A 24435-nucleotide genomic window follows, 5' to 3' on the forward strand; every position below is an offset into this window, starting at 1 on the left:
ATGAATATCTCTTGAAAACACCCGTCATAACAGATTTTAAATTAACTTTACAGGGTAATCACACTTTGAGATAAAAGGGGATGCGATACTCAGAAAATGAGCTAGAAAGCCTAGCTTGTCGCCATCTTGGTACAATCGCACATCACATCTGATCTTGTATAATATTGCCAATAATCCCTCACCTTTAGTTGTCTTCATCAGAAAGCACTTCCAGGAATCCCAGGTCCACGACAAATGTATTTTCGGTCGAAAAAGTCCATCCTTTATGTTCCATTAGCTTGCTGTTGTTAGCGCGTCCGAAGGCTGTAACCAAAGGTTGATACGGGCGCGGGACTTGGCTAACGAAAAATGACTATTTTCCCTCCTTTGGGTTCGTTCAAACATGTCAAACATTGTATAACATTAATCTTCAGGGCCTGTTTCAACAAGAGAGCCAATAAGATTCGAGTGGGACGATTTCATTGTGTTTCAAAACGTTTCCAAAGGTGGGGGCAGACACGGCCGCCGACGTCACAATGCTGATGGCCCTCCTACTGTGACCAATTGCCACATCGTCTCCTACACTGAGTTTCGACTGCAGAAGCCTCAAAACACTTTGTAAAGACTGGGGACATCTAGTGGATGCACTGGAAAGTGCTCAATTATCATTTTTTCACGTTGTGAATTACAGGGAAGGCTGTGAAGTCGAGTCCACAATTCAGAATCCCACTTCCTGGTTCAATTGGTCTCGGGGTTTGACTGCCATACGAGTTCTGTTATACTCACAGACACCATTCAAACAGTTTTAGAAACTTTAGGGTGTTTTCTATCCATATAAAATAAGTATATGCATGTCCTAGCTTCTGAGTTTGATTAGTAGGCCGTTGAAAATGGGAACGAATTTCTTCCAAAATGCGCTGTGGTGCCCCCAGTGGTAGGATACACGCAAGAGGTTAAAAGTTTATAGTCATCAAGATTTACACTAAATGGATTGCTTTAAACAGATTAATGTTTTTGGTTTGGTACCGTTTATTTTGTCATATGGGGATGTCGGTCGCAAGATTTAGAAAGCAGTTGTCATTTTCAAACTCTTATGGCAAGGGAAAATTGGGGCGCTGTCTTTATAAAAGGCCACAAACAAATACATGGATTTAAATATTATCTGTACATTGCTGTGAGTGTACATATGCTAGCTAGCTAATTAGTTAGATCAACACAGGAGACAGACAACTGATCAACAGTGTCAAGTTACTTTTCAGTGTGTTCCCAAAAGTCTCAACCCAGTAAGCAAAATTACGTATTTTCCAGATGTTGAAGTTAGGTTCATTCTAGGTTCTGAATGAAAGGTGAAAAGACGTCTTTTCAGGAAGTTTAAAATACGTATTTTACGGATGTTGAAAGTATGTATTTTCTGGACGTTGAAAGTACGTATTGTCCCGACGTTGACAGTGAGTCTTTTCCGGAAATTGGAATCAGGGTCATTTTCTGTTCTGAATGAATGTTGCAAATAATTTCTCAACTTTTTTTTTACTGTACTGTTATGTGCTATACTCTGTTATGTGCTGTACTGTTATGTGCTGTACTCTGTTGTACTCTATGTTTACATTTTAGTAATTTAGCAGATACTCTTACAGTTAGTGCATTCATCTTACAACAGCTAGCTGAGATTCAGGAGCTTGAGGATGAGTTGACAAATTTAATCAGTGTAACGGCCGTCGTCAGAATGAGACCAAGGTGCAGCGGAGGATGTGTTCATCTTGTAAGGTTTTTAATGACCGAAAGAACACTATACAAAAAGAAACCAAAAAGAACGACCAGCAACAGTTCTGTCAGGATACAAACTCTAAACAGAAAACATTGACCCACAAACCCCAAAGGAAAAACAGGCTGCCTATGTATGACTGCCAATCAGCAACAACAATCTACACCTGTTCCTGATTGAGAGCCATAAACGGCCGAAACAAAGAAAACCTCCAACATAGAAAAAGAAACCTAGAACGCCCACCCATGTCACACCCTGGCCTAACCAAAAATAAAGAACAAAAAACCCTCTCTATGGCCAGGGCGTTACAATCAGATGTGCTTGCTCTGGAATATATCAATTACATGGAACGGGGACCAGACCAAATCTAAACCAAACATACAGTAGATGTTTGGGCCAAATCAAGGCCAGCCCGGATCGTACCAAATCTGAACCAAACATAGATATCTATAAATCAACGTGCGGGGATGAGATTCCCTAAAACACGCCATTTCGATACAACTACCACTTTTTCGTAGCAGTGTTTTTAGAATCCGGTCCATGGACAATGATATCAAAGCCAGTCCGGACCGCACCAAACAAATAAGGCTGGTCCAGTAAGGACCAAAATAAGACGTCCAAAATACATCTGTATAAGTCCCCTTACTGGGAAGTAGCCATCAACAAGTAAAAACTAGAGGTTGTCCTTGTCCCATCGTGCTCTACCGACTCCTGTGCTGACGCTGACGTGGTGGCCAGTTGTGCGGTGTTTCCTCCGACACAATGGTGCGGCTGGCTTCCGGGTTTAGCGAGCAGTGTGTCAAGAAGTAGTGCAGCTTGGCAGGGTCATGTTTTGGAGGACGCATGGCTTTTGACCTTCACCTCTCCCAAGTCCGTACGGGAGTTGCAGCGATGAGACAAGGCTGTAACTACCAATTGGATATCACAAAACTGTGGAGAAAAGGTGTGAAAAAAGATATTAAGGTATTAAAATAAATAAAAATAAAAATAAATAAAAGTGTATTCTGTCTACCCTTCTTGCAGCTGGGCTATTTTGTCAGTTTGGAAGTCAAGATCATTATTAACAATCTTTGACTTACTTCTTCTAAATTGTGCTTAGACCGAACTCTTGGCCATATGTTCCTTTCTAACCTCTCTGCCACTGACAGACAGACTTTTCCTCTGTCTTAACTTCTCCTTTCATTACCCTATTCTGAGCTTTAGGACCCACTCATACTGCCGTGTCAGCTAATTCCGCTTTTATCTTAAACCACCAGGGGTGTCAAACTCATTCTATGAAGGGCCTAGTGTCTGCTGGTTTTTGTTTTTTTCTTTCAATTAAGACCTAGACAACCAGGTGAGGGGAGTTCCTTACTAATTAGTGACCTTAATTCATCAACCAAGGACAAGGGAGGAGCGAAAACCCGCAGACACTCGATTCTCCTTGGAATGAGATCATAACCTCATATCAAAAAAAGGCAACTTTTCAGGAAGTGAAAAAAAGGAATTGTCAACAAATCAGATATTCACACATCACCAAATAATTGCTATTATACCAAAAAATTAAAATCATAATAGTAATAAACAGTTATAATAGTTTTGCACACTTTATATGTGCACAACACATGATCGGGGGCAAACTACCTGCCCTCCAGGACACCTACACCACCCGATGTCACAGGAAGGCCAAAAAGATCATCAAGGACAACAACCACCCGAGCCACTGCGAGGCGAGGTCAGTACAGGTGCATCAAAGCTGGGACCGAGAGAAAACGAATTGCCAACAAATCAGATATTCACACATCAACAAATAATTGCTATTTTACAAACAAATTAAAATAATACTAATAAACGCTTTTGCACACTTTTATGTAGCAATTTCTTAATGTTTTTATCATTGATTAGAACGGGCCTGTCACGCCCTAACCATAGAGAGGCCTCTGGGTTCTCTATGTTGCTTTAGGTCAGGGTGTGACTCGGGGGTGTTCTAGTCGTTATATTTCTATGTTGGTATTTTAGTGTGGTTCCCATTTAGAGGCAGCTGATTATTGTTGTCTCTAATTGGGGATCATACTTAAGTTGTCCTTTGTTCCCACCTGTTTTGTGGGATATTGTTGTGGGATATTGTTTGTGTTCGTGTGTTTAGCACTACGGCTTTCACGTTCGGGTTATGTTTATTGTTTTTGTCGTTTCACTGTGTAATAAAGTATGTGGAACTCAACTCACGCTGCGCCTTGGTCCGCTCATTACGACGATCGTGACAGGGCCGTGTCTGCACTAGTAAACACATTGACATTTCTGCATTAATTCTCCATTAACTGACAAGCATGAAATATTAATCATGTGAATCATTTATAAAGTGTGTAGACATTCTAATGATTAACTAAAACACCATTTGTTGTACTTTACAATCAATCATTGCAATTGCAGTTGAATTACTCACTTTGTTTATTCCCAAAAATCCAGGCGCACACTCCAGGCTGTAGCTAGCCCAAATGTCAGCAGATGGTAGTATTGAGTCCTTTCATCTTACTGTCCAAAGGCATTGTCCCCGTGGACTGGTTTGTACAAAAAAAATTATTCATTCAGGCTGCAAAGGCGTTGATTTCCTTCTTAACTCTATTTAATAGCGAGAAGGTGGAACGAAACTGGGAAAATATGCGAACATTCTTTATGAAACACAATTTTCCTCCAGCATGCTAAAGTGGTTAATACCTAGGATTGCTAGTCCTGGATGTTGACCATCGCGTGCAGCAACATCCGGAAGTAGCATTAGCCACTCTAGCATGCTCCCTGATCTGTAGCTCCCTGCTCAGTTGTTGACCCTCCTGTAGCTCCCTGATCTGGAGCCTCCTTCTCTGTTGTTGACCCTCCTGTAGCTCCCTGATCTGGAGCCTCCTGCTCTGTTGTTGAGCGTCCAGTACCTCCCTGCTCTCCCTGCTCTGTTGTTGACCCTCCTGTGGCTCCCTGCTCTCCCTGCTCTGTTGTTGACCCTCCTGCACCTTCCTGCTCTCCCTGCTCTGTTTTGACCCTCCAGTAGCTCCCTGTTCTCCCTGCTCTGCTGTTGACCCTCCTGTACCTCCCTGCTCTCCCTGCTCTGTTGTTGACCATCCTGTAGCTCCCTGTTCTCCCTGCTCTGCTGTTGACCCTCCAGTAGCTCCCTGCTCTCCCTGCTCTGTTGTTGACCCTCCTGTAGCTCCCTGCTCTGTTGTTGACCCTCCTGTAGCTCCCTGTTCTCCCTGCTCTGCTGTTGACCCTCCAGTAGCTCCCTGCTCTCGCTGCTCTGCTGTTGACCCTCCAGTAGCTCCCTGCTCTCCCTGCTCTGTTGTTGACCCTCCAGTAGCTCCCTGCTCTCCCTGCTCTGTTGTTGACCCTCCTGTAGCTCCCTGCTCTGTTGTTGACCCTCCTGTAGCTTCCTGCTCGGTTGTTGACCCTCCTGTAGCTCCCTGCTCTGTTGTTGACCCTCTAGTAGCTCAGTGCTCTATTGTTGACCTTCTAGTAGCTCCCTGTTCTCCCTGTTCTGCTGTTGACCCTCCTGCACCTTCCTGCTCTCCCTGCTCTGCTGTTGACCCTCCTGTAGCTCCCTGCTCTCCCTGGTCTGTTGTTGAGCGTCCAGTACCTCCCTGCTCTCTCTGCTCTGGCTCTTCACCCTCCTGTACCTCCCTGCTCTCCCTGCTCTGCTGTTGACCCTCCTGTACCTCCCTGCTCTCCCTGCTCTGTCGTTGAGCGTCCAGTAGCTCCCTGCTCGCCCTGCTCTGTTGTTGACCATCCTGTAGCTCCCTGCTCTGTTGTTGACCCTCCTGTAGCTTCCTGCTCGGTTGTTGACCCTCCTGTACCTCCCTGCTCTCCCTGCTCTGCTGTTGACCCTCCAGTAGCTCCCTGCTCGCCCTGCTCTGGCTGTTGACCCTCCAGTAGCTCCCTGCTCTCCCTGCTATGTCGTTGAGCGTCCAGTAGCTCCCTGCTCTCCCTGCTCTGTTGTTGACCCTCCTGTAGCTCCCTGCTCTGTTGTTGACCATCCTGTAGCTCCCTGCTCTGTTGTTGACCCTCCTGTAGCTTCCTGCTCGGTTGTTGACCCTCCTGTAGCTTCCTGCTCTGTTGTTGACCATCCTGTAGCTCCCTGCTCTGTTGTTGACCCTCCTGTAGCTTCCTGCTCGGTTGTTGACCCTCCTGTAGCTTCCTGCTCTGTTGTTGACCATCCTGTAGCTCCCTGCTCTGTTGTTGACCCTCCTGTAGCTTCCTGCTCGGTTGTTGACCCTCTAGTAGCTCCCTGCTCTGTTGTTGACCATCCTGTAGTGCACTGCTCTTCTGACCCCTGTTTGGTACTTCTCTGCTCTGCTGTTGTCTGCTCTGCTCTTTGATGCCTGTTGTCTTAAACATTTCAAATAAGAGAAACACTATCAATACAACCATTTTAAATAAATTAGATACATCATTCAGTGGCAATGTAGAATGCTAATCGATTTCAGTACTTCAGCATTGCCATTTTAATATCAACAATTTATATTTTCGAAAGAAATCCGGAGCTGCCTAAATACTGACATTTTCCTTATGTTTATGTTCCTCGTCTGAGCTGTCACTGGCCACTCTTCCGTAAAGCCCAGCTCTGTGGAGTGTACGGCTTAAAGTGGTCCTATGGACAGATACTCCAATCTCTGCTTTGCAGCTCCTTCAGGGTTATCTTTGGTCTCTTTGTTGCCTCTCTGATTAATGCCGTCTTTGCCTGGTCTGTGAGTTTTGGTGGGCGGCCATCTCTTGGCAGGTTTGTTGTGGTGCCATATTCTTTCCATTTTTTTATAATGGATTTAATGGTGCTCCGTGGGATGTTCAAAATTTTCTGATGTTTTTTTATAACCCAACCCTGATCTGTACTTCTCCACAACTTTGTCCCTAACCTGTTTGGAGAGCTCCTTGGTCTTCATGGTGCCACTTGCTCGGTGGTGTCCCTTGCTTAGTGATGTTGAAGACTCTGGGGCCTTTCAGAACAGGTGTATATATACTGAGATAATGTGACAGAGCATGTGACACTTAGATTGCACACAGGTGGACTTTATTTAATTAATTATGGGACTTCTGAAGGTAATTGGTTGCACCAGATCTTACATTTACATTTACATTTAAGTCATTTAGCAGACGCTCTTATCCAGAGCGACTTACAAATTGGTGCATTCACCTTAAGATATCCAGTGGAACAACCACTTTACAATAGTGCATCTAAATCTTTTTTTTTGGGGGGGGGGTTAGAAGGATTACTTTATCCTATCCCAGGTATTCCTTAATAAAGAGGTGGGGTTTCAGGTGTCTCCGGAAGGTGGTGATTGACTCCGCTGTCCTGGCGTCGCGAGGGAGCTTGTTCCACCATTGGGGTGCCAGAGCAGCGAACAGTTTTGACTGGGCTGAGCGGGAACTGTGCTTCCTCAAAGGTATCTTATTTAGGGGCTTCATAGCAAAGGGGGTGAATACATGTGCACGGACCACTTTTACTTAAAAATAAATACATTTAAACAGATCATTTTTTAAAATTTCACTTCACCAATTTGGACTATTTTGTGTATGTCCATTACATGAAATCCAATTAAAAACCCATTTAAATTACAGGTTGTAATGCAACAAAATACGAAAAATATAAAATTGGCCAATGCCACCTAAATGAAACGTTTTTTTGTCATTGTGTGAGCCGTACTGGTCAAAATGTTTAGATGTTTTTTCACCATGGCAGTCAACCCTGGAAATGTTTGTTATATACAAATGTCACTTTTGTTCTATTTTTTTGTTGACACTGACTGCTTTACTGTACTATAGCAGAAGGTCAGTTTTGTCAAGATAAATGCTATTGTGTATCACACTGAGCTTTTTAGATACCGATTTCAACAGTAGGTAAAAGTTTACTGGGAAAAGTCAATACTGTACAATAGTGTAGTACACAGAAAAATGATATGCACATTTGCATGTATACAATACATTTATTTTTGTTGCAATGTGTTACATGCAAACAGAAAATACACATTTGCATGTCAATTTGTACATATTTCTTATATGTAAAGTCACACAGTTGATGTCGGAAGTTTATATACACCTTAGCCAAATACATTTAAACTCAGTTTTTCACAATTCCTGACATTTAATCCAAGTAACAATTCCCTGTATTAGGTCAGTTAGGATCACCACTTTATTTTAAGAATGTGAAATGTCAGAATAATAGTAGAGAGAATGAGAATTTATTTCAGCTTTTATTTATTTCATCACATTCCCAGTGGGTCAGAAGTTGCACTCAATTAGTATTTGGTAGCATTGCCTTTAAATTGTTTAACTTGGGTCAAACGCTTCGGGTAGCTTCCACAAGCTTCCCACAATAAGTTGGGTGAATTTTGGCCCATTCCTCCTGACAGAGCTGGTGTAACTGAGTCAGGTTTGTAGGCCTCCTTTCTCACACACACTTTTTCAGTTCTTCCCACAAATTTTCTATAGGATTGAGGTTTAGGCTTTGTGATGGCCACTCCAATACCTTGGCTTTGTTGTCCTTAAGCCATTTTGCCACAATTTTGGAAGTATGCTTGGGGTCATTGTCCATTTGGAAGACCCGTTTGCGACCAAGTTTTAACTTCCTGACTGATGTCTTGAGATGTTGCGTCAATATATCCATAGAATTTTTCATCCTCATGATGTCATCTATTTTGTGAAGTGCACCAGGCCCTCCTGCAGCAAAGCACCCCCACAACATGATGCTGCCACCCCCGTGCTTCACGTTTGGGATGGTGACCTTCGGCTTGCAAGTCTCCCCCTTTTTCCTCCAAACATAACAATGGTTATTATGGTCAAACAGTTATATTTTTGTTTCATCAGACCAGAGGACATTTCTCCAAAAAGTACGATCTTTGTCCCCATGTGCAGTTGCAAACCGTAGTCTGGCTCTTTCATGGCGGTTTTGGAGCAGTGGCTTCTTCCTTGCTGAGCAGCCTTTCAGGTTATGTTGATGTAGGACTCGTTTTACTGTGGATATAGATACTTTTATACCTGTTTCCTCCAGCATCTTCACAAGGTCCTTTGCTGTTGTTCTGGGATTGATTTGAACTTTTCGCACCAAAGTACGTTCAACTCTAGGAGACAGAACGCGTCTCCTTCCTGAGCGGTATGATGGCTGCATGGTTCCATGGTGTTTATACTTGCGTACTAATGTTTGTACAGATGAACGTGGTACCTTCAGGCATTTGGAAATTGCTCCCAATGATGTCCCAGACTTGTGGAGGTCCACAATTTTATTTCTGAGGTCTTGGCTGATTTATTTTGATTTTCCCATGATGTCAAGCAAATAGACACTGAGTTTGAAGGTAGCCCTTGAAGTACATCCACAGGTACACCTCCAATTGACTCAAATGATGTCAATTATCAGAAGTTTCTAAAGCCATGACATTCTTTTCTCGATTTTTTCCAAGCTGTTTAAAGGCACCGTCAACTTAGTGTATGTAAACTTCTGACCCACTGGAATTGTGATACAGTGAATTATAAGTGAAATAATCTGTCTGTAAACAGTTGTAGGAAAAATTACTTGTGTCATGCACAAAGTAGATGTCCTAACCGATTTGCCAAAACTATAGTTTGTTAACAAGACTGTCACGGGCTGGCTCGAAGAACAACAGGAGAGGTAGAGTCAGGCGCAGGAGACAGAGAGTTCGTGACCACACTTCTTTATTTGAAGTAACTGGATGTGGTCGTCAAAGTATAGGGGCGCAGCCCTTAAATATTCTGCGATGGTGTACACAAAGAAAATAAACCACTGGCAGAAGGAAAACTCAGTACACGTTCTTTTCGCACACAAAAAACCCGGACAAGCAACACAATCACGTACAACCACATACATCCTACGCTAACCTAAATAACCCCCCCTTACTAATGACTAACCCAAAACAGGTGCGTGCCTACCTAGACCTAACCAAACGAAAGTGAAACAAAAAGGGATCGATGGTAGCTAGTAGGTCGGCGACGACGACCGCCGAGCTCCGCCCGGCCGAGGAGGGGCGCCACCATCCGTCACTGTCGTGACAAAGACATTTGTGGTGTGGTTGAAAAACGAGTGTTAATGACTCCACCCTAAGTGTATGTCACGTCCTGACCAGTATAAGGGGTTATTTGTTATTGTAGTTTGGTCAGGACGTGGCAGGGGTGTGTTTGTTTTGTGTTGTCGGGGTTTTTGGGTTGTGTTCTATGTTTTGTATTTCTATGTTCTATTTTCTAGTTTTTCTATTTCTATGTCTAGTTTATTGTTTTGACCTTCAATTGGAGGCAGCTGTTCCTCGTTGCCTCTAATTGAAGGTCCAATTTAGTAGGGGTGTTTTTCATGGGGTTTTTGGTTGATAGTTGTTCTTTGTATAGCCTAGTAGCCTTACAGGACTGTTTCGTCGTTGTTTTTGTACACGTGTTTATTTTTGTTTTCCCTCTTCAATAAAAAAGAAGATGAGTATACATATTCCCGCTGCGTTTTGGTCCAATCCCTACGACACCCGTGACAGTGTATGTAAACTTCCGACTTCAACTGTATATTGCGGCACTGTAAACTTTTGGGGGGCTGAGATACAGAGGGCTATATCTGTCTGCTAATACAGGACTAGTAAAGGCCCAGTGCACCACTTTAGTTTTTTATTCAGATTTTTCAAGGGGTGCCCTCAGTTCTCCTACTTCCCGCGGCTATGCAGTCTTCTCATTTTGCTGAAACCTTCACTACTCTTTTGCCTCCGGCTGTTATATGAAAAACTGGGATTATTTGGCTAAGGAAACATTTCTGGTTGGTTTCAGGGAATGTAAAACAGTTAGGAAGGGAGAGTGCCTTTTTAAAAGTTAATTTGTGGAATTTCTTTCCTTCTTAATACGTTTTAGCCAATCAGTTGTGTTGTGACAAGGTAGGGGTGGCATACAGAATATAGCCCTATTTGGTAAAAGACCAAGTCCATATTATGGCAAGAACAGCTCAAATAAGCAAAAAGAAATGACAGTCCATCATTACTTTAATAAGACATGAAGGTCAGTCAATGCGGAAAATGTCAAGAATTTTGAAAGTTTCTTTAAGTGCAGTCTCAAAAACCATCAAGCGTTATGATGAAACTGGATCTCATGAGGACCCCCACAGGAATGGAAGACCCAGAGTTACCTCTGCTGCAGAGGATAAGGAAGGTGTCCTTAATATTAGGAAGGTGTCCTTAATGTTTTGTACACTCAGTGTATATAACACTTTTCAAGATACCCAAAGCTTCCACCACCAATGTGTAGTCTAGTTTTAGTCACAGCCATTTTAGTGACAATAATAGTCAGCATTTTTTTCTATTAAATAATGAATACATCAGTCTACCTCTAACTTCATGTGCACATTCAGGTAGCCACCCGAGCCATGGTCTGTTCTCTCCATCACTCAGAGGCATTACAGGAGCATCTGATTTCCTCCCAATGATAACCATGAAGGGTGTAAATATCAGTAGTTTCCTAGAAAGAGGAGAATTTGAGCTTGTTGCTGTAGTCCTAATATTCAACAAATAGATTTCGTTTTTCCTTTTAATAAAAATTAAAAAAGCAACCGCAACTCACATTTGTGTGTGTGCAACACGGATGAATGAATAATAGGCACACGGGAAAATAGAGCTACTGATGAGATCAAAGCAAACATAGCCTACATGAAAGTAAGAGAGTAAACATTATTGTTTGTAGTTGAGTTTAGTTACAAGTGAAGTGTCCTGGCTTCATATCATTTCAAAAGATGGAAGTGACCGAAGAGGCTGCCTGAAAGATGTAAATTATGCCAATGATTGCATTAAATATTCTGCATGCATGCATGCTTGTGATTGGACAAATGAACTGACCATTAGGCCCACGTGGAATTCTCATCTTGTCACATTTTCGTCCACTAAAATGAAAAGTAATTTGTAATAGCTAGCGTTTTTTTTCTAGGCCATCTCGTCTCGTTATCGTCATTCAGTCAGGAAAAATAGCATTCTTATTGTTGACAAAATGAACTCTGACCGTCACTGGAAGCATTTAAAGGTTATATATGTAAGGTTTCTACCTGCAAATCATACATGTTACATTTCTACCTCAATCACATAACATTAGTAATGAAGGAACAAACATCCACTCGAGAACAATTTGGCGGCCAGCTGTTGTGTCTGGACTGCATCTCCCTGTTTTATGATTAGTTTACGTTCATGAGGTTGACAACAGTAACAAAACATTCACACTACAACTCTTTCTCTAGTCCACAATAGTTTCGGGTGAATAAACTGTTCCATGTATTTCCTTTAAAAGCCCGTGTTGTGTTTATTGTTTAACCATTGACATGTTCTAGGTCATTTTGAGACTTTAAGCAGCATCAGGTACTGCTGGAATGTCTACCAATGGCATGTCCATCTTTTTGTGAGAAATTAAACTGGTCACTCAAAACATTTATAAAAGTATTTCTAATGTACAAATAGCTCACACTTCAGATGTGGCCACACAACAAAATTTAAACAAGGATTAGTCAATTATTTATAAGGATATATATAATATTATATATCTTATGGAGTAATGATAATAAAATGATTAATGAACTATTTCCTAATCCATTATAAATAGTTTATTATAAAGTGCTACCAATAACAGTAGTGATTTTGCTAACAATCACACAAATTACTCTATTGCCCATTGTAAGAATGATAATTGTTCCACTGATCAGACCAAATAAATTAAATACCGTAATTTCCGGACTATTAAGCGCACCTGAATATAAGCCGCACCCACTGAATTAAAAAAAATATATATTATTTTGAACATAAATAAGCCGCACATGTCTATAAGCCGCAGGTGCCTACCGGTACATTGAAACAAATTAACTTTACACAGGCTTTAACGAAACACGGCTTGTAACAAAAATAAATAGGCTTTAATGAAACACGGCTTGTAACAAAAATAAATAGGCTTTAACGAAACACGGCTTGTAACAAAAATAAATAGGCTTTAACGAAACACAGCTTGTAACAAAAATAAATAGGCTTTAACGAAACACGGCTTGTAACAAAAAAATAATAATTAGCAGTAAGCTTTAGTTGTCTTTTTGCACTGAGTCAATTCCTCATGCTGCTGTTTCCAACATCTTATCGTCGACTCATTAAGACCAAGCTCCCGTGCAGCAGCTCTATTTCCTTTTCCAACAGCCAGATCAATCGCCTTCAACTTGAAAGCTGCATCATATGCATTTCTCCGTGTCTTTGCCATGATGAGGGTGACAAAATGACTACCGTAATCAGAATGATGGGAAGTTTGAGAGCGCTCGATTTAATCTAAACAGTAAACAAAAAAGTTGTTTGACCTTAACCCGTTCGGCAATTTCATTGGTCTAATGAAAGCTTCATGCCGGCAAAAAACTGAGCACGTCACAGAATGTGTTTTTTTGGAGAAAAAAAAATTGAAAGCGGGAAAAATCCATATATTAGCCATTGCTTAAGCCGCGATGTTTAAAGCGTGGGAAAAAAGTTGTGGCTTATAGTCCGGAATTTACGGTAGATATTAAAATCTCCCGAAGACAAGAATACATAAACCTGCCCCTACACCCTAACCAAATTATTTTTTGTTTTATTGTCCCCACTCTAGAATGAAGCTTACACTTTTGGGTTCACAATCTGTTCCACACAATGATTTTCGTAGTTACAAATCAGGTTTCCCTACCAAACTTCCCTGCTAAAACATAGGTATTAAATCACCCTACCAAACTTCCCTACTAAAACATAGATATCAGGTCACCCTACCAAACTTCCCTGCTACAACATAGGTCAGCTTCCTTTTCGTTGTCACAACCCCCTAGAGCAGGGGTGCTCAATTACTATCGGAGAAGGTCCGGTCACACAAAAGTCCTAGATGGCAAAGGTCTGGCTGGACATGGTCATTTATCGGCATAGTAACAAACCCCCACATCTCGACCCAAGCGACCTCAAACTGCCGAAGCTGATCACAGCTCTCTTGTTGGCATAGAAAAGATGCTGCCATTTTAAAGTTAATTTCCTGCAATTCTCCTTATTCATATGATACCTGAGTGACTCAACAAATTCAATGTGTGCCCCCTTGTGGTCGAGGGCCCTCGGCACGTAATCTGGCCATGTTTATATAATCTACATTATTCATCTCATATGTATATAGTGTACTCTATACCATCTACTGCATCTTGCCATCTTGATGTAATTAGATGTATCACTAGCCACTTTAAACAATGCCACTTTATATAATGTTTTCATAACCTACATTACTCATCTCATATGTATATACTGTACTCTATACCATCTACTGCATCTTGCCATCCTGATGTAATGTATCACTAGCCACCTTAAACAATGCTGCTTTATATGTTTTCATACCCTACAATACTCATCTTATATGTATATACTGTACTCTATACCATCTACTGCATCCTGCCTATGCCGTTCGGCCATCACTAATTTATATATTTTTATGTACATATTCGTATTCATTCCTTTACACTTGTGTGTACAAGGTAGTTATTGTGGAATTGTTAGGTTATATTAGATATTACTGCATGGTCGGAACTAGAAGCCCAAGCATTTCGCTACACTTGCATTAACACCTGCTAACCATGTGTATGTGACAAATACATTTGATTTGATAACCAAGAGAGCTGGTTAGCCTAACCTAACCATCTAGGTAAGATGGCCAGTAGTTTATCAACTGGACATTTCTGACAGGTTATAAATAGCTCTCTAAGGTCTGTCAGGGAATATCATAGAGGAAAAATGTCCATTGTCATGACTTGACTTAAACATCAATCTGAAGACTGTTATTTATCTAATTAACCAACTATGTTTAATTGTTACCCAATGAAATTAATCATGTAACAATTAACTCATTAGGATCTGGGGCACCACGAGAGCGGTTCTTTAAAGAGTTACCATCTCCCGAATCATTTACCTATCACATCTATAAACAGTCAACGTATTAATCATAACCTCGTATCATATCATCATTCTGAACAGTCGTAACCTCCTTGCATCTGCAAAAACCCCAGCCTTACTTATGATTCAGTACTACACAAATTGGTTTAATTATTTTTTTACTAGCTAATTAAATGGGAACACAGGATAAACATACACACTGCACTGGTTATTGTCTAGAGACTTAATTTGCTGAGAACAGGTCCCTAGCAGAATACAACAACCTGGCTGCTTGTTAAAGAAGAGATAGAGAGGGAGAGAGAGAGGGACAGAGACACTTAACATTGGTACATTCAGAAACTACTCTCACCTACAGTAACCATATACTTTGCAGACAAACCGCCGCCCACTTTGAGTAAGAAATCATGAATGTATTTACGTGAAATGCCTGGGGTCGCCGTGGAGCTCTCGCTGAACAGGGCCGTCTTAGAAAGGGTGTTGGGCCTTTTCGCGGTACGCTTGTAAGGCTCTGATTGTCCAAAAGGGATTCCTCTGTTGTTCTCCTCTGCAGCCATCCGGTATCCAGTGACTTGTTGTGTAGTCCTGAACAGAACTAAAGAGTTTATTTTCCTTCCATTCACTCTTGAAGATGCTTCGTTGAAGGTAGGCTAGCCAGCCTTATCGATGGTTTCTCAGTGGGGTGATGAGAGTAGCGTAATACAGTGGTTTGAGCAGAGTAGCAAAATGGTCCTTCTTAATTAAATTTGGTTTCAAAGATACTTTACTTAGGACAGCTAATCAGCCAGTGATTGTCCAGGAGATGAGTTTATCGTCTCCTCCTCGCGTTGAGATTCAAAATTCAAACCACTTTAAACGTGCAGCTGCAGCTTCACGTTTTTCTGGTCTGGTATGTACTTTCTTAACCCATCATTTATACAGTTTGCAGGAAAGGGGCAGTTCTGGCAGGCTGACACGCTCTCTGACCTCACTCAGGGTGGTAACTACTCACTGTGCAAAGTCCATGGCTAACAATGATCTGTTATAGCTTCTCAAATCACATCCCTCTCTTAACAAAAACACTTTCATCATTTTTCATATTACATGCAAAACGCAAAGTATGGAAACTTTTTTTGCCACCAAGTACTAAGTCATGTTTTGCAGAGGGGTCAAATACTTATTTCCCTCATTAAAATGCAAATCAATTTATAGCATTTTTAACATGGTTTTTTCTGGATTTTTTTGTTGTTATTCTGTCTCTCACTGTTCAAATAAACCTACCATTAAAATTATAGACTGATAATGTCTTTGTCAGTGGGCAAATGTACAAAATCAGCAGGGGATCAAATACTTTTTTCCCTCACTGTACATGTAGTGTGTATACTTTCCAGTTACAATATTTCCTTTATAACATGTTTAATATCATCACAAAATAACAAACTAAATTACATTAGTGTTCTATAGATCACCTCTGACCATTCCCCACGTTCTAAGTTAGAAATATTGTTCCAGTATTTCCTTTTGAACGTGTCAGAGTTTCAGCGGGAATAGATCTGTTGAAAGAAAGAACATTCCTTTGGGCGGATGTTGAGAGCGCAAGCCTGGATCTTCTCCTTTGATTTACAACAGGATGTTAGTTGTTAACCCCCCACTAGTTCAAATCAAATCAAATGAAATTGTATTTGTCACATGCACCGAATACAACAGGTGTAGACCTTACAGTGAAATGCTTGCATACAAGCCCTTAACGAGGGGACTAATTCAACTGTGGATTAAATCGACTTTAGTACATGCTGTTAAAACCCCAGGAAGAGTAGCTGCTGCCTTGGCAACAGCTAATGGGGGATCCATAATAAATACAAACACAAAAGGCTGTATTCTGCAATAGGGACGTGAGCAACAGCAACTTAATGTGTTGACAACACTATACATAAAACAACGGTGATACTCTTTTTAACGTTTTAAAAACTCAGCAGAGAAAGCATGTTCTCTTGGGATTTTCTTTTTTTTTTAGTAGGTCTACCTGTTTAGGGTTGTTTGGAGTAAGTCTATCTGTTTAGTGTTGTTTGGAGTAGGTCTACCTGTTTAGGGTTGTTTGGAGTAGGTCTACCTGTTTAGGGTTGTTTGGAGTAGGTCTACCTGTTTGGGGTTGTTTGGAATAGGTCTACCTGTTTGGGGTTGTTTGGAGTAGGTCTACCTGTTTAGGGTTGTTTGGAGTAGGTCTACCTGTTTAGTGTTGTTTGGAGTAGGTCTAGCTGTTTGGGGTTGTTTGGAGTAGATCTACCTGTTTAGGGTTGTTTGGAGTAGATCTACCTGTTTAGGGTTGTTTGGAGTAGGTCTACCTGTTTGGGGTTGTTTGGAGTAGGTCTACCTTTTTAGTGTTGTTTGGAGTAGGTCTAACTGTTTAGGGTTGTTTGGAGTAGATCTACCTGTTTAGGGTTGTTTGGAGTAAGTCTACCTGTTTAGGGTTGTTTGGAGTAGCTCTACCTGTTTGGGGTTGTTTGGAATAGGTCTACCTGTTTGGGGTTGTTTGGAGTAGGTCTACCTGTTTAGGGTTGTTTGGAGTAGGTCTACCTGTTTAGTGTTGTTTGGAGTAGATCTACCTGTTTAGTGTTGTTTGGAGTAGATCTACCTGTTTAGGGTTGTTTGGAGTAGGTCTAGCTGTTTGGGGTTGTTTGGAGTAGATCTACCTGTTTAGGGTTGTTTGGAGAAGATCTACCTGTTTAGGGTTGTTTGGAGTAGGTCTACCTGTTTGGGGTTGTTTGGAGTAGGTCTACCTGTTTAGGGTTGTTTGGAGTAGATCTACCTGTTTAAGGTTGTTTGGAGTAGATCTACCTGTTTAAGGTTGTTTGGAGTAGATCTACCTGTTTAAGGTTGTTTGGAGTAGATCTACCTGTTTGGGTTGTTTGGAGTAGGTCTACCTGTTTAGGGTTGTTTGGAGTAGATCTACCTGTTTGGGGTTGTTTGGAGTAGATCTACCTGTTTGGGGTTGTTTGGAGTAGGTCTACCTGTTTGGGGTTGTTTGGGGTAGATCTACCTGTTTGGGGTTGTTTGGAGTAGATCTACCTGTTTGGGGTTGTTTGGAGTAGATCTACCTGTTTGGGGTTGTTTGGAGTAGATCTACCTGTTTGGGGTTGTTTTGTTTGGGGTTGTTTGGAGTAGATCGACCTGTTTGGGGTTGTTTGGAGTAGATCTACCTGTTTGGGGTTGTTTGGAGTAGATCTACCTGTTTGGGGTTGTTTGGAGTAGGTCTACCTGTTTAGGGTTGTTTGGAGTAGATCTACCTGTTTGGGGTTGTTTGGAGTAGGTCTACCTGTTTAGTGTTGTTTGGAGTAGATCTACCTGTTTAGTGTTGTTTGGAGTAGATCTACCTGTTTAGGGTTGTTTGGAGTAGGTCTAGCTGTTTGGGGTTGTTTGGAGTAGATCTACCTGTTTAGGGTTGTTTGGAGAAGATCTACCTGTTTAGGGTTGTTTGGAGTAGGTCTACCTGTTTGGGGTTGTTTGGAGTAGGTCTACCTGTTTAGGGTTGTTTGGAGTAGGTCTAACTGTTTAGGGTTGTTTGGAGTGGAGTAGATCTACCTGTTTAGGGTTGTTTGGAGTAGGTCTACCTGTTTGGGGTTGTTTGGAGTAGGTCTACCTGTTTAGGGTTGTTTGGAGTAGATCTACCTTTTTAAGGTTGTTTGGAGTAGATCTAACTGTTTGGGGTTGTTTGGAGTAGGTCTACCTGTTTGGGGTTGTTTGGAGTAGGTCTACCTGTTTAGGGTTGTTTGGAGTAGATCTACCTGTTTAAGGTTGTTTGGAGTAGATCTACCTGTTTAAGGTTGTTTGGAGTAGATCTACCTGTTTAAGGTTGTTTGGAGTAGATCTACCTGTTTAGGGTTGTTTGGAGTAGATCTACCTGTTTAGGGTTGTTTGGAGTAGATCTACCTGTTTAGGGTTGTTTGGAGTAGATCTACCTGTTTGGGTTGTTTGGAGTAGGTCTACCTGTTTAGGGTTGTTTGGAGTAGATCTACCTGTTTGGGGTTGTTTGGAGTAGATCTACCTGTTTGGGGTTGTTTGGAGTAGGTCTACCTGTTTAGGGTTGTTTGGAGTAGATCTACCTGTTTGGGGTTGTTTGGAGTAGATCTACCTGTTTGGGGTTGTTTGGAGTAGATCTACCTGTTTAGGGTTGTTTGGAGTAGGTCTACCTGTTTGGGGTTGTTTGGAGTAGATCTACCTGTTTAGGGTTGTTTGGAGTAGATCTACCTGTTTGGGGTTGTTTGGGGTAGATCTACCTGTTTGGGGTTGTTTGGGGTAGATCTACCTGTTTGGGGTTGTTTGGGGTAGATCTACCTGTTTGGGGTTGTTTGGAGTAGATCAACCTGTTTGGGGTTGTTTGGGGTAGATCTACCTGTTTGGGGTTGTTTGGAGTAGATCTACCTGTTTGGGGTTGTTTGGAGTAGATCTACCTGTTTGGGGTTGTTTGGAGTAGATCTACCTGTTTGGGGTTGTTTTGTTTGGGGTTGTTTGGAGTAGATCGACCTGTTTGGGGTTGTTTGGAGTAGATCTACCTGTTTGGGGTTGTTTGGAGTAGATCTACCTGTTTGGGGTTGTTTGGAGTAGGTCTACCTGTTTAGGGTTGTTTGGAGTAGATCTACCTGTTTGGGGTTGTTTGGAGTAGATCAACCTGTTTAGGGTTGTTTGGAGTAGATCAACCTATTTAGGGTTGTTTGGGGTGATTAGTAGCACCCGGTCACAACGTGTGTGGGGTTCATATTCACTTTCTTTACATGTAGCTACACTGTTTCACTTTAAATGACTGTTATGCATCTTGCGCTCTTACTTGAATGACACCAGTTACATCCTATTGAACAAACATACAACACACCAGTTACATCCTGAGGACGAGACTCCTAGTGAAAAAACAGACAACTCCACTTTTGTATCACATTCTTAGGCTGGTTCCTCTCAACATCTATTCCTAATGACTCTGTTCCAAGTCATTAGTGCAACAGTACATGCTGAGAAAGCTCACTAAGCTAATATATAGCCATTGAAACCTTGGTTGTGTTTATGGGTAGAAGAGCTGATATATACTAACCAGCTGTTACCTCAGTGGTTCCTGTGGTTCTATGGCCAATTCTGATTGTTTGTCCAATTATGGGAAACAGCTGATCAGAATTTGTCTGGCTGTATAAACGCAGCCTAAGTGTCCTTGTGGTTGTGAAGGCTTGGTTACTATAACATTCATACTATTATTGACTGTGTCTGTGTGTGTTATGTGTGTTTGTGTTTGGGGTAGAAGATCTGCGGGGCGTGACGATAGTAGAGCTGATTAAGAAGGAAGGCAGCACCTTGGGCCTCACCATCTCTGGAGGAACAGACAAGGACGGAAAGCCCCGCGTCTCCAACCTACGACCAGGAGGACTGGCTGCCAGGTGAGATCTTGCTTTTGTGAACAATGATGTATTGACTTTTTTTGTGTGAAAGTATTCCATAAGGGTATGAGACAGGCAAGCAAGCAAGCAAGTACATCAAGATAGAAGAGAGAGAGAGGTCAACCCTGACTTGAGCTTTCATTGACCGGAACACACAGGAGAGAGAGGTCAACCCTGACTTGAGCTTTCTCAACCAGAACACATAGGAGAGAGAGGTCAACCCTGCCATAGGCTGCTGGCTCATGTACAGAGGACTGGACTACATGTTCTCTGCCTACAATAGGCTAGACATCTTTATTGCCCATTAAACATACACTGAGCGTTCGAAACATTAGGAACACTTGATCTTTCAATTAAGCAAGACAATTGAAACATGGATTGTGTATGCGTGCCTTTCAGAGGGTGAATGTGCAAGACAAAATATTTAAGTGCTTTTGAACGGGGTATGGTAGTAGGTACCAGGCGCACCGGTTTATGACAAGAACTGCAAAGTTATTGGGCTTATCATGCTCAACAGTTTCCTGTGTTTATCAAGAATAGTCCACCACCCAAACGGCATCCAGCCAACTTGACACAACTGTGGGAAGCATTGGAGTCAACATGGGCCAGCATCCCTTTGAAATGCTTTTGACACCTTGTAGAGTCCATGCCCTAATGAATTGAAACTGTTCTGAGGGCAAAATCAGGGGTGCAACTCAATATTAGTTCCTAATGTTTTGTACAGTCAGTGTTTATTACATAAAAGGAAAATTTTCCTTCAGCTCTGCTAGACCTTCAGCCCCTCATGCTTACTCAATGTGGATGGATACAGACTTCATGTTCCCTTCCTAGTGCCTAGACCTCCAGCCTCTCACCCACCATTAACAGCCTCTGACCCAGGCTGAGTCCCAAATGGCACCATTTCCCCTACATAACACACTACTGTCCCGTGGGCCCTGGTCAAACCTAGTGCACTACATAGGGAATAAGGTGCCATTTTGTCTGAAACCGCAGTCACGCTGTATCAGCCAATCAGGCCCTGATGTAGGAGGAACCATTTCACTAGGGGCAGATTTCTAAAACAAGGGATCCGTCCATAATGGCATCCTATCCCCCCACAGGGCTCTGGTCAAAAGCAGTACACTATATAGGGACTAGGGTGTCATTTGAGACGATGTCTAAGGACTTGGGTGATGATGCTAAAAATAGGCACAGAGTCTTGGTCTTTGGGCATTATGGGCTTGGGCTACTGACTGACCTATTTGGCTTTTAAAGAAGGCTTTCCCCCTAGGAGATTTACAGTTGAGCTGCTCTGCAAGTTGTATTTTCTATGCTTTAGCCTTAGCTGGACAATTTATTTAGAAAGTGGCTTTTATCCAAAGCTGTCTGACTCTGAATAAAGAAAGTGGGGCATGTAAAAGTCTCAATTTACTTATGACTGGCATATTTAATGCAGATACAGTATCAGCTAAATTAGCAATGTACCAACAAAGTAGTATTAATTCTCACATGCAAGTAGTCTCTCTTGTCAGGCTCATGGGTGCTGTGGCTAGTATCACTAACATGTGAAACTCCTATATAGCAGCATAATAGCCTGTTGTCATTGTAGATCTGTCACCATGTGTAACTGTGATCACTTTAATCTCAGTGGGTGTGTGAGAAGTCCTCATCTAGGAGAAGCATCAAAGGAGCTTACTTTATGTTTTCACTTCCAATGTTAAGTAGCTTGCAACATCATAGTATTATTCTATGTACAGTAGGTGGAATTACATTTGTTTGTACAGTAGGAGAGGAAAGGGCTTTGTCAGATGGAGTATTTCATTGACATTCTCTACCTTTTGACAAACTCTCCTCCCTCAAACTCTCTGACTCCTACCGCTCTACCTAACAATCCTATTATACGAAACATCAAAAAACCTTTTCCGGGGGAGTCCGCCTTCAATACTTCAAAAAAAAAGTTATTTATCTGGCACTCTCTCACAACCAACAAGGAACACATCGATTAACTCTGTCTGGTGGATGGGCCAAAGAATTATAATATAATAACTCTGTCTGGTCCTATCTGTTTGTCTGTGTGGAACTTGCAACCAGAATGTTGTGTTGTAGAATATAATGGAACCAGAATGTTGTGTTGTAGAATATAATGGAACCAGAATGTTGTGTTGTAGAATATAATGGAACCAGAATGTTGTCCTGTAGAATATAATGGAACCAGAATGTTGTATTGTAGAATATATTGGAACCAGAATGTTGTCCTGTAGAATATAATGGAACCAGAATGTTGTGCTGTAGAATATAATGGAACCAGAATGTTGTGTTGTAGAATATAATGGAACCAGAATGTTGTGCTGTAGAATATAATGGAACCAGAATGTTGTGTTGTTGAATATAATGGAACCAGAATGTTGTGTTGTAGAATATAATGGAACCAGAATGTTGTGTTGTAGAATATAATGGAACCAGAATGTTGTGTTGTAGAATATAATGGAACCAGAATGTTGTGTTGTAGAATATAATGGAACCAGAATGTTGTCCTGTAGAATATAATGGAACCAGAATTTTGTGTTGTAGAATATAATGGAACCAGAATGTTGTCCTGTAGAATATAATGGAACCAGAATGTTGTGCTGTAGAATATAATGGACCAGAATGTTGTGTTGTAGAATATAATGGAACCAGAATGTTGTGTTGTAGAATATAATGGAACCAGAATTTTGTGTTGTAGAATATAATGGAACCAGAATGTTGTCCTGTAGAATATAATGGAACCAGAATGTTGTGTTGTAGAATACAATGGAACCAGAATGTTGTCCTGTAGAATATAATGGAACCAGAATGTTGTCCTGTAGAATATAATGGAACCAGAATGTTGTCCTGTAGAATATAATGGAACCAGAATGTTGTCCTGTAGAATATAATGGAACCAGAATGTTGTGTTGTAGAATATATTGGAACCAGAATGTTGTCCTGTAGAATATAATGGAACCAGAATGTTGTGTTGTAGAATATAATGGAACCAGAATGTTGTGTTGTAGAATATAATGGAACCAGAATGTTGTGTTGTAGAATATAATGGAACCAGAATGTTGTGTTGTAGAATATAATGGAACCAGAATGTTGTGTTGTAGAATTTAATGGAACCAGAATGTTGTATTGTAGAATATATTGGAACCAGAATGTTGTCCTGTAGAATATAATGGAACCAGAATGTTGTGTTGTAGAATGTAATGGAACCAGAATGTTGTGTTGTAGAATATAATGGAACCAGAATGTTGTCCTGTAGAATATAATGGAACCAGAATGTTGTGTTGTAGAATATAATGGAACCAGAATGTTGTGTTGTAGAATATAATGGACCAGAATGTTGTGTTGTAGAATATAATGGACCAGAATGTTGTGTTGTAGAATATAATGGAACCAGAATGTTGTGTTGTAGAATATAATGGAACCAGAATGTTGTGTTGTAGAATATAATGGACCAGAATGTTGTGTTGTAGAATATAATGGAACCAGAATGTTGTGTTGTAGAATATAATGGAACCAGAATGTTGTGTTGTAGAATATAATGGACCAGAATGTTGTGTTGTAGAATATAATGGACCAGAATGTTGTGTTGTAGAATATAATGGAACCAGAATGTTGTGTTGCAGAATATAATGGACCAGAATGTTGTGTTGTAGAATATAATGGAACCAGAATGTTGTGTTGTAGAATATATTGGAACCAGAATGTTGTGTTGTAGAATATAATGGAACCAGAATGTTGTGTTGTAGAATATAATGGAACCAGAATGTTGTGTTGTAGAATATAATGGAACCAGAATGTTGTCCTGTAGAATATAATGGAACCAGAATGTTGTGTTGTAGAATATAATGGAACCAGAATGTTGTGTTGTAGAATATAATGGAACCAGAATGTTGTGTTGTAGAATATAATGGACCAGAATGTTGTGTTGTAGAATATAATGGATCCAGAATGTTGTGTTGTAGAATATAATGGAACCAGAATGTTGTGCTGTAGAATATAATGGAACCAGAATGTTGTGTTGTAGAATATAATGGAACCAGAATGTTGTGTTGTAGAATATAATGGACCAGAATGTTGTGTTGTAGAATATAATGGAACCAGAATGTTGTGTTGTAGAATATAATGGAACCAGAATGTTGTCCTGTAGAATATAATGGAACCAGAATGTTGTCCTGTAGAATATAATGGAACCAGAATGTTGTGTTGTAGAATATAATGGAACCAGAATGTTGTGTTGTAGAATATAATGGAACCAGAATGTTGTCCTGTAGAATATAATGGAACCAGAATGTTGTGTTGTAGAATATAATGGAACCAGAATGTTGTCCTGTAGAATATAATGGAACCAGAATGTTGTCCTGTAGAATATAATGGAACCAGAATGTTGTGCTGTAGAATA

At 41.0% G+C, this 24435-nt stretch overlaps 1 protein-coding gene across 1 annotated transcript in view; it reads left to right on the top strand.

Annotated features, from left to right (window-relative positions):
- Nucleotides 1-24435, top strand: part of LOC115151165 (glutamate receptor-interacting protein 2) — a 433702-nt gene that overhangs the window by 309523 nt on the left and 99744 nt on the right. Inside the window, exon 3 of the mRNA XM_029695177.1 lies at nucleotides 19895-20030. Within this exon, the coding sequence (XP_029551037.1) occupies nucleotides 19895-20030 (136 nt within the window). The remainder of the gene's footprint in view (nucleotides 1-19894; nucleotides 20031-24435) is intronic.

The sequence above is a fragment of the Salmo trutta genome, chromosome 16 (assembly GCF_901001165.1).
Source record: "Salmo trutta chromosome 16, fSalTru1.1, whole genome shotgun sequence".
Classification (NCBI taxonomy): Eukaryota; Metazoa; Chordata; class Actinopteri; order Salmoniformes; family Salmonidae; genus Salmo; species Salmo trutta.